At 54.1% G+C, this 10,024-nt stretch overlaps 1 protein-coding gene across 1 annotated transcript in view; it reads left to right on the top strand.

Annotated features, from left to right (window-relative positions):
• Positions 1–4,632, top strand: part of WDR7 (WD repeat domain 7) — a 27,708-nt gene extending 23,076 nt beyond the window's left edge. The window contains exons 26-28 of the mRNA XM_017839132.1: positions 2,589–2,693; positions 3,433–3,636; positions 4,425–4,632. Coding sequence (XP_017694621.1) covers positions 2,589–2,693; positions 3,433–3,636 — 309 coding nt within the window. The 3' untranslated portion in view covers positions 4,425–4,632. The remainder of the gene's footprint in view (positions 1–2,588; positions 2,694–3,432; positions 3,637–4,424) is intronic.
• Positions 4,633–10,024: the final 5,392 nt, after the last annotated feature.

The raw sequence follows: 10,024 nt of genomic DNA, 5'->3' as shown, positions 1-10,024 counted from the left end.
TTTCCACCCTCACCTTTTTCCCCCCCTCACCTTTTTCCCTCCTTGTTTTCTCCCCTCATGTTTTTCCCCCCTCACGTTTTCCCCCCTCACATATTCTAGGAAATCCAAGGCTCAGAATTCCTTAAAAAAACAGCATAATTTGGGATATAAATCCCTCCAATATTTGCTGTTGAATCCATGTAGCATTTTCCATTTTTGGAATGTTTCTAATCCTTTAAGAGCCTGGATTCCGGGGCGGATGACGGGAGATGAAGGCTCTGGAGGAGGATTTCCCGGGTGGATGGTGTGGGGAGCAGCCCCCAGGTTGTCACTTCTAGGCTGAGCTTAGGCCCAGTTTTAGAACAGGTTCTCCCTGCCGGAATCCGACGGGGTGTGGTGGGAATGGCTCTGTGGGTGTTCCGTGCTCGATCCCAGAGGGATGTCGGAGGGGATTCCAGCCATCCCCACAGGGCCGAGTCCTGGCTCCAAGGTATTGCAAAGGTTAAACTTTATCAGCTTCCCCCCCCCAAAAAAAAAAGAGGTCGAACTTCCATCAGCACCTTCCACCTCCCAGCCCCTCCGAGCTGATGATGATTATTGATCCCTCCCTTCCCGGCTTTTCCCTCCGCTCCGGCCTTGATGTCCGGGGAGCGGCCGCATCCCGCGAAAATAAGGCTCCATCTTGATCAGGGGCTGAGATGAGATCCTGGGATTTGATAAAGATAATTGATGGCTCGCAGGGAATCAGCAAAACGGCTCCGAGGGCCTGGAGAGCGCGGCTTTTGTTTTGCCACCGTTAAACCCCACGTGGTTTAAGCACAAATGGCGATTTTTGTCCCCAAAATAAACGGCTTAAAATGGTCCAGTCGGGCTCAGTTTACGCTCAGGGTGAAGTTTCGGGGCGTAACAAGAAAATTCAAAGTCATTGAATGTCATTTGCCCATTTAAATATTGAAAGAATATTAAATTCCAACCAAATTATCAATGTTTTTGCATCAGGTTCCTAATTATCAACACACAATTAAAAATGCTGTATTTAGGGATGCAGCAACCCAGGAAAATATTGATATTCTGCTATTTCATATCAAATTAAACCCTAAATTAGTGTGATCCAGCTGACTGGATTTTAGGATACCTGGTGCTTGTCAGTTTTGGAATTCTGGGAAAATATTCATCTCTGAAAGTTCCTTAATAATATTTTAATTATTTCATTATTCATCAATTTTAATTGTGATGATCCAAAAGAATTAACTCACATTTTGGGGAGGGGGGGGGCTTTTCCTCATGTTCCTCTCATTGGCCTGAAATTTGGGATCTGTAGAATTATTATTTCAAGTCCTGTCAGATAAATTCCTGCTGGGTAACAGAGTCTGGCCCCAAAACCCCCCACTTAGTTCCTCTGTTTAATTATCTTCTTTTCCTTCAGGAATGTATTTGGATCTGTAAGGAGAGGCTTTGAAATATTCCATTTTTATTGATTTACATCTCGGGGATCCGTCATTAATATTTAGAGCTGCCTTTCAGAAAATACTTGTAATTTTTGTGTCTAAAACCTCGGCCATTTGCAGGGGAAGATTAAAGGGAAACACGAGTTATTTTGGGGGTTTATTTCAAAGCAAAAACCGCTTTTTAATGAAGTTTAATTAGGGAATGAAAGATGCTGTCCTGGAATGTGGTGGTTTAAAGGTGTTTATCCTGCATTCCCAAATCCAGGTGAGGCAGGAAAACCTGGTATTAAGAAGCAAAATCCCATCTGCCTCAGGGATAAAATAAATCCCAGTGTCCTGAGCTGGGAGGGATCCATATGGATCTGCCCCATCCCTGGGCTAGTCCAAGGCAAAAAAAAAAAATGAATTTAAAGATATGAATATTGATGTTTTCTCAGCCCTGAAGTGGGATTATTCCTGGAACTGGCATAGAGATTTAAATTAATAAAGTTGCTGAAACTGGGGTAAGTTAATAGATATAGCCCAGAAATTTCTTTTAAAAAAATGGGATTTCTCTTTTGAACTTTTACTTGTGGGGATTGATTTTTCTACCTTTGTCTCCCCCGAACCTGTTTTATGGACAAGTGTTCCGTGCTAAAAGGGTGGGATGGGGCTAAACACGGGAGCAGCTCATTAATGGGTTTGATTCCATCAAAGAGGGAGATTTGGGCTTCACCCACCCTTTCCAGGAGGGAGAAATGAATATTTGAATGAGTCCTGAATATATCAGCAAGTCTTCATCCTTCAGTAAATCTGGGATGGGCACAGGAGCACTGATAATGGGGTTTTCCTGCTGCTGATCCAAGAGAAAAGGGGATTTTCAGTGAGAAATTCCTGTGGCCACTCGGATTCAATACATATCTGGGGCTTTGGGACCTTTTCTGCAGGAGAGGAGCTCGTGGGGGGGTGCAGGGCTTCCATTTTGAAAAATCCCTGCTAAAGCCTCCTCCATGTTCATAATCCTGCCAAATTCCTTCGCTTTAAACCCCAAATCTGGCAGGGGATGATTTTATGGGCCGAGCAGCCTTCAGGACGCTCCCGAGGAGCTGTGACGGTGTCTAACCCTGAGCAGGCATCTCTCTCACATCCCTGCTCTCTCTCTCTCTCTCTCCCCTTTCCCAGACCATCCACGGCCACAAAGGCCCCATCACCGCCGTGGCTTTCGCCCCCGACGGCCGGTACCTCGCCACCTACTCCAACTCCGACAGCCACCTCTCCTTCTGGCAGGTGAGGACACATCCCAGCCCTCCTTCCCTCGGGAACTCGGGGAAAAAACCCTGAGGGAGAGAAGGTCAAGCCTGGACAGGGCTCGGAGCAACCTGGGCTGGTGGAAGAGACGATCCTTAAAATCCTTCGGAGCCAAACACGAAGAGTTAAACACCCTCCACATTTAGTTTTCAGATTCTTCCCTTCCGTGTCCCGTGCTTGGCACGATTATTAATGCAGGGAAATCGGGGGCATTAGTCATCTTAAAAGGGTTATTACTCAAGATGATTTAAATGGTGGCGATGGCGGCTCCGGGGGCCGTGATTTACACCCCGGGACACGGGGAGAGCTGGGAAAAAGGGACGGCTCCGGCCTGGAACCGCTCAGGATTCAGCAGCAATAGCACCCCTGAAATACCCCGGGGTTTGCCAAGGGGTGGGGAGAAAGGCCCAATGCTGCCGATTCCTCTTTCCCTGGATTTTTAAAGGGAAAGAGGAATTGGCAGCGTTGGGCCTGTTTTCCAAAGGGCAGAACTCAGGAGATCCCTGGGAGCGTTCGAGGCCGGGTGGGATGGGGCTGGAAGGGTTCAAGGCCAGGCTTGGAGCAACCTGGTCTGGTGGAAAGGACCGGTACGAGATGATCCTTGAGGTCCCTTCCGTGATCCTTCCGAGCGGCCTCTCGCTCAGCCCCAGGGCCAGGGAAGTTTGGGCTGAGCTCCAGGCGTGCCTGGCAGCCCCCGGAAGGCGTGTGTGTCGTGCAGATGAACACGTCCCTGCTGGGGAGCATCGGGATGCTGAACTCGGCGCCGCAGCTGCGCTGCATCAAGACCTACCAGGTGCCGCCGGTGCAGCCGGCCTCGCCCGGCTCCCACAACGCCCTGCGCCTCGCCCGCCTCATCTGGACCTCCAACCGCCACGTCATCCTCATGGCCCACGACGGCAAGGAGCACCGCTTCATGGTCTAGGTGGGGCCTCCCCCGAAATCCGGCGGCTTCCCCGACATCCGGGCGCTCCCGCCCCTCGCTGTGGGCGTCGCGTGAGGGGAGCGCTGAGGGCGGGGATCAAGGGGATCCGAGGGGTTCCTGCCCGGCTCTGAGGGGCTCAGCCGGGATCCGAGGGAATCCAGGATCTGAGGGGCTCAGCCGGGATCCGAGGGAATCCAGGATCCGAGGGGTTCCTGCCCGGCTCTGGGGGGCTCAGCCGGGATCTGAGGGAATCCAGGATCCGAGGGGTTCCTGCCCGGCTCTGAGGGGCTCAGCTGGGATCCGAGGGAATCCAGGATCTGAGGGGCTCAGCCGGGATCCAAGGGAATCCAGGATCCGAGGGGTTCCTGCCCAGCTCTGGGGGGCTCAGGCAGGATCTGAGGGGCTCAGCCGGGATCTGAGGGAATCCTGCCCGGCTCTGAGGGAATCCAGACTCTGGAGGATTCCTACACATCTCTGAGGGGCTCAGGCAGGATCTGAGGGAATCCTGCCCAGCTCTGAGGGACTCAGGCAGGATCTGAGGGGCTCAGCCAGGATCTGAGGGAATCCAGGATCTGAGGGGTTCCTGCCCAGTTCTGAGGGGCTCAGGCAGGATCTGAGGGAATCCAGGATCTGAGGGGTTCCTGCCCGGCTCCAAGGGGCTCCAGCTGGAATCCCAGGGGTTCCTGCCCGACTCCGAGGGGCTCAGCCGGGCTCTGAGGGGATCCCTGTGATTCCGAGCGCTCATCCCATCCCGCTGGCAGCTGACACCGGTTTTCCCTGGCGTGCAGGAGGAAGCAGATGCCGGCGGCGGGAAGAGCCGGCGGAGCGGGATCAGCAGCACCTCATCCCGAGCCTGGCTCCTCCTCATGGATGTCATCCCACCCCTGTTCCCTCTGGAGCCTCCCGGAATGTCAGTGTTTACCACAACAGCTCCTTGTTTACATGGATTTTCTCCCGGAATGCTGGTGGGTGACACAGCCCAGAGCCTGGGAGTGGGGAGGGCTGGAATTTGGGATCAAGTCTCCGTTTCCGAGGGATTTGGGAAGTGCTGCTGCGCCCAGGCCGGAAGGAAAAAATAATGGTGTATATAAATAATTTAAAAAGCCCTTTCAGTGGAACAGCAAACTTGGAAAAAAGGAGTATTTATATATAAAGGTGGTTTTTGCTACCAGTGCAGGTATTTATTTAAATAAAGGACAAAGAGGAGCCATTTGGGGCTGGAAAAATGATCAAAACTATGGAAAAAGCAAATTATTGACTGGATAGACTGAAACATTTCCGTCAGTAGGAATATTCCTGTGTTACACTGGCTGTGACTGTGTTTCCTTCTTACATATCTTCATTTTGTGGAATATTTAGTGTGAAATCTGCTGGTTTCTGCTCACGGGCAAGAGAAGATTCTCTCTTAATTGTATGTTTGTCCAGCTTTTCCTTGGCTGCAGAGCTTGGCCCTACATGTTAAACTAAAAACGGTACTTGGAGAATCCAAAAGGAATAATTTAATTCCTCAAATGGCTTCTAAGGATAAAATGCATTTATTTCCTTGTGCAGTGCTCAGGTGAGATTTGCAGCCTAGCTCCATATCTCTCTGCTGTTTAAAATCCCATTCCAAAGCAGGACATCAGGAATGTTGAACACAAACTGCCGGGAATATTCCCGGCGGATATTCCTGACCCTGTCATTCCAGTGTGAGCTTCCCGTGCCGTATCCATGCTGTGTTTGTGAGTGTAGAGGTGTCCGTGGCTTTCCCTGGCAGTTCCCAAGCCCAAGGTGGCACCTGGATGAGAGGGGGGTGGTGGGAGTCACCGTGTGACCGGTTCCAGGGGCTGCTCCTCCGGGAATCCGCTCCCCTCCCTGCCTGTGGATAAAAATTCCCGGTGTAAATATGCTCGTGGAATAAAACTGGACTGAAACCTGGCGGTTTTCCTGGGTGTCAGTAATTCCCTTTGGAAATAGGCAGGAATGAGAGCAGGAATTGTGGGAATCCTCCACTCCCAGAGCACGTGGATGTGTTCGACCTCCGTGGCTCCGGCATTCCCGGGAGGATCCAGGGAGGGAAGGGGCAGAGGCGGCAGCGCCCGGAGAACCCTCTGTTCTCCTTCAGCTGCTGAGCCTTGGAAAAATCAATCCTCGGGAGCCAGGAGGGAAATCTTCCCAAGCTCTAACTAGAGGAAGCGTTCTGACAAGGCCGGGACGAGCCGGCGGCGCGGGGAGAGGGAGGGGAGCGGAGTCGTTTCCAACCCTGACACTCCAAGGTGGGTTTGGGCGAGGCTGGTCCCAGTTTTCTGGGAAGAAAACTTCCCCCGCGTTCAGACTTTTGTCCGAACGAGGAAAAAAAAATCAGGACAAGAAAACCCCACGGAGCAGAGCCTCCGGTGTGATAAATTGGCCCCGGACGCAGCGGTTGCCTGGAGCGCGCTTTGAAGCGGGAGAGGCTCCTGGGGAACTTCCCCCCTCTCCCTCTCCCTCTCTCTCTCTCTGATGTCGGGAAATTAAAAATTAATCCCCTATGAAAAATTAAAAGGCGAAAACTTTCTGCTCTTTCAGCACAGCCGAGCTTTTGGAATGCTGATGTGGGGCTCGGCAGGCAAGGCGGGAGCGGCGTCTCCGGGAACGTCGGCGCATTAGGACGCGGGGTTTTAATTGATTTTTTTGGTAGATCGGAACCTGTTTGCCCAGGGCTCGAGTGGCTTCAAATGGGGGTAAATATTTATTTATTGATGTAAATAACTTTAAACAGGCGTTTACTCACTCCCGGTGTTCAGCACAGGGAAAGGAAACCGAGGCTTCCGGCGTGGGAACGACGCCGGAATCTGCGCGCCCGGCCGGTTTAAATCGGGCCCTTTTTACTAAAAAAATGGGTTTCAGACAGAAAATGGGTTAAAATCCATTTCATTGCAGGACCAAATGAGAGCAGAGCCCCGATCCAATCTGGGAATGGATGCAGGGATCCAGCCGGGCCGTGTCCCACCCCAGGGATCCGGGAGATGAGTTCCCGTCAAGTGCATCCGCTTGGAAAATGGGGAAAGCCGAGGGTCGGGCGCCCGCGGTCCCGGGGGAAGGTTTGCCCTGGGAAATGGGAAGTGGAGCTGTGATTGCTCCTCACAGGGTCAATTTGCCCAGATTTCCCATTTTCCAAACCGTCCACCTGCTCCTGGAGCACTGGCTGCAGGGGGAGGTTGGAGAATCACGGGAGCCTGGAATGGTTTGGGTGGGAAGGGACCTTAAATCTCCACCTTGTCCGGCTCTGCCAAGGATTTAAACACCCGTGGAAATTAATCTGCTGGATAAAACCTTTTTTTTCCCCTAGTCTTCATTAATCACCCGTCCTTCCCGCAGTTCCTTGCAGGAAAACAGATTTTTTAAAACCCTGTCAGCTGTGGTTTTGTGGGATTCATTTCGTGCCTGTTCTGCACCACTGGGGAGGAGGGAGACAATTAACCAGCAGCTTAAAAACTCGGAGCGCTCGTTCCTGCTGGGAATTATGTAACCGTGGGGTGGGCTGGGGCGTGACAGAGAGGGTTTCATGGGGGGGTTTTAGGTTTCTCAGCAAGGCAGAGCTGAAAATTCATCTCCAGGGGCATCTTCCCGGGATGGGGGGGGGGCTGATGTGTTCGGGAAGGGCGAGGGACACTCGGCACTGGAACAGCACTTGGACACCTCGGGGGGAAGCTCGTCCCTGCTGACGAGCACGTGGGAGGGCAGGTTTCCATCCCATCCCTGAAACCACCCACGAGGGTGGGATCCCGCAGGCTGTGCTCCATCGTGGCTCCGCACCAAATCCCAGCTCGGGTCCCGCCAGCAGGGCAAGAAATCCCAGCCCGGCATCAATTATGGATGGATGCGGAAACGCAGCGGCCCGGGGAGGAAACACTTCCAGGAAAGGCAGCCCTGGAGCCCCCCGGGGAGGGGCTGAGGGAGGGAGGCTGTCGCTCACTAACGAACCGGGAGCAATTAGCGCTGGTGGTGCCGGGAAGGGGCGGGGGCGGCGCTGCCGGGAGGGAAAAGCCACCCCCGAGTGCCGGTGTGAGGATCAGGGAGAGGGAGGGGACAGACAAGTTGCAGGCCCTGGCACAGGCTGCCCAGGGAAGCTGTGGCTGCCCCTGGATCCCTGGAAGTGTCCAAGGCCAGGTTGGACGGGGCTTGGAGCAACCTGGGCTGGTGGGAAGTGTCCCTGCCATGGAACAAGATGAGCTTTATGGTCTCTCCCAACCCAAACCCACCCCCTGGCAGAGCATCCCTGCAGGGGAAGGGCTCCGAGGCTGCTCCATGGCTCGTTTTCCGGGGAGAGAAATCCATACGCGCCGCTGACATTTCTAGGACGAGCTATTTTTGCCTCGTGAGGGGGCTGAAGAACTCAAAAGTGGCTTTCGTGAAAGAAATGAAGGCAGCACCTTATGTATGCCAAGAAAATTGCTGGTGCTGATTAACCCGGAGCTTTTCCACGGCGTCTCTCGTGACTTAATCCCACGGGATCTGAGGGGGAAAAGGACAGGTCTGGGGGGAAAGGTGGGAGACGCAGTGGAGGAGGGTCAGGATAGGGTTTGGAGCTGGAAACACCTCGCAGCTGCTCCGTGGAGACGTGTTGGGATGCTGGGAATGGTTGTCCTGAAAAATAACCCCCCGAAGCTGGGGGTTCATCAGCAAAGAGCAACGGGACACCAGAACACGGGCGTTACACAAACACACCCCCTGACGGGAAGCAGCCGAGGATTTAGGTGGGCAAAGGGGCCAAAAGACAGCAAATAAATTCCCCCCAACTTCTTGCACTTGGTTTGCTCCGAAGTCCCCGAAATTTCGCGTGTGCATCCCTTTGTTTTAGGCGGGAAATTCCACGGAATTTCTGGCAATTCCGGGGGGGCGGATCCGGCGGGGGCAGCTCAGCTCCTGCAGCCTGGAGAGGCCCCGGCTGCGGCGTGGAGAGGCTCCCAGACTTTCTGTTTCCTTTCTTTTTTCCCCTTTTTTTCTTTTCTTTCCGTGGGGATAATAATAACAGTGTCAAGGACACCGTTCAAGCCGATGCCTGGAGAGCTATTCAGCACAGGCCTATTTACGGCCATTATAAAATGCCTGTGGATAGTTCAACGACCGATTTTCAAGAGCCTCTCTCTCTCTCTCTCTCTCTCTACCTTTTGAAGGCTCAGGAAAATCTATCAAACTGCAGAAATTAAGCTATTTTTCTTCGGGGGGGGAAGAGAAAGGGAGAGTCGGGAGCTCCTGGCGTTAAAATGCTGCCGCGGGTTCCCGACCGGTGACAAATTGCCCGGCAGAGCAACGGGCCGGGAGATGGGTTTGGGAGCGGCTCGGGCGGCGCCGGGGATTTTGGGGAGACCTTGCCTGGGGTTTGCTTTGTGGAGCTGAAGGACTGACCTTCCCCTCTGCTCACGTGCATCCCTGGGAAATGTCCCGGGGAGAGGAGTTCGCGGCGGCGACCGCAGCCGGTTGGGTTGTCCGACCTCCCGCCATCCCCGAGCCGTAAATGGAGCCCATTTGCTTTTCCGGAGCCTTTGGTTACGTTTAATTGAGTGGGAAAGACGTTTGTTTTTCCCCTTCGAAGGCTCCAACTCCCTCCTGTGTGTGCCCACAAAAAAGCATCATCTCCTGGTTCTCCGGGCCTGCTTCCCACCGGGAGGGGAGGCTGAAGGATCCAAGGACACGTCCCTGCCCTGGGGTACGGCTGTCCCCCTGTCCCACATCCCGGTTTGCAAGATCCCACTGCTGTTTTCCCCTCCCTTCCAGCCCGGCCCTGCATCCCAGGTTCCCCTCCGTGCTCTCCGAGCGGTCCCGATCGATCCTGTCTCTCTTCCAAGCCCCGCAGTCCATAGGAGGGGAGTATGAATAAATAATGCTCTTTGGATGAAGGGATTTGGAGCTGCCCCGGGCTCTTTGGGTACCATCCCCTCCTTTCAGCAGGTGCTGCTCGGGCATTTTCCGTTCTGCCACCGAGGCTGTTGCTTCCCGTTAGCCCGGGAGCCTCTTCCAAGGCACTCCCGAGGGACCAGAACTTGGATTTCCACAGCTGTCGGTGCTCCACCGGGTTTGTCCAGGGCTGTGCCTCCGGCAGGTGGACAGGGAAGGGCTGGAGCTGGGCTGGCTCTCCCAGTTTAGGGATGGGAGTGCTCCCAGTCCCACCGGCCTGGTGTTTGCTGCATCCCACCCAGGGATCCTCCTGCCAATGAGAGCCCCCACCGAGGGCACCGAAGGGCTTTTAGCTGGGTTGTGATTCCTGACAGGCACAGGAGCGGGACGGGCTCTGCTGGGGAGTGGCACTGCCACCAGCTCCCTGCCAGGGCAGCGCTCCCTCCTCCATCCCTCCCTCCTCGGCAGCGGGATTCACGCCCCGGATGGACTCCTCTCTGTCCGACCGAGGACAAACTGAGGCGGGGGA

This window comes from Lepidothrix coronata, unplaced genomic scaffold, assembly GCF_001604755.1.
Source record: "Lepidothrix coronata isolate B3197 unplaced genomic scaffold, Lepidothrix_coronata-1.0 Scaffold377, whole genome shotgun sequence".
Taxonomy (NCBI): Eukaryota; Metazoa; Chordata; class Aves; order Passeriformes; family Pipridae; genus Lepidothrix; species Lepidothrix coronata.
The sequence above is the reverse complement of the archived record's forward strand: the minus strand, read 5'-3'. Positions and strand labels throughout refer to the sequence as shown.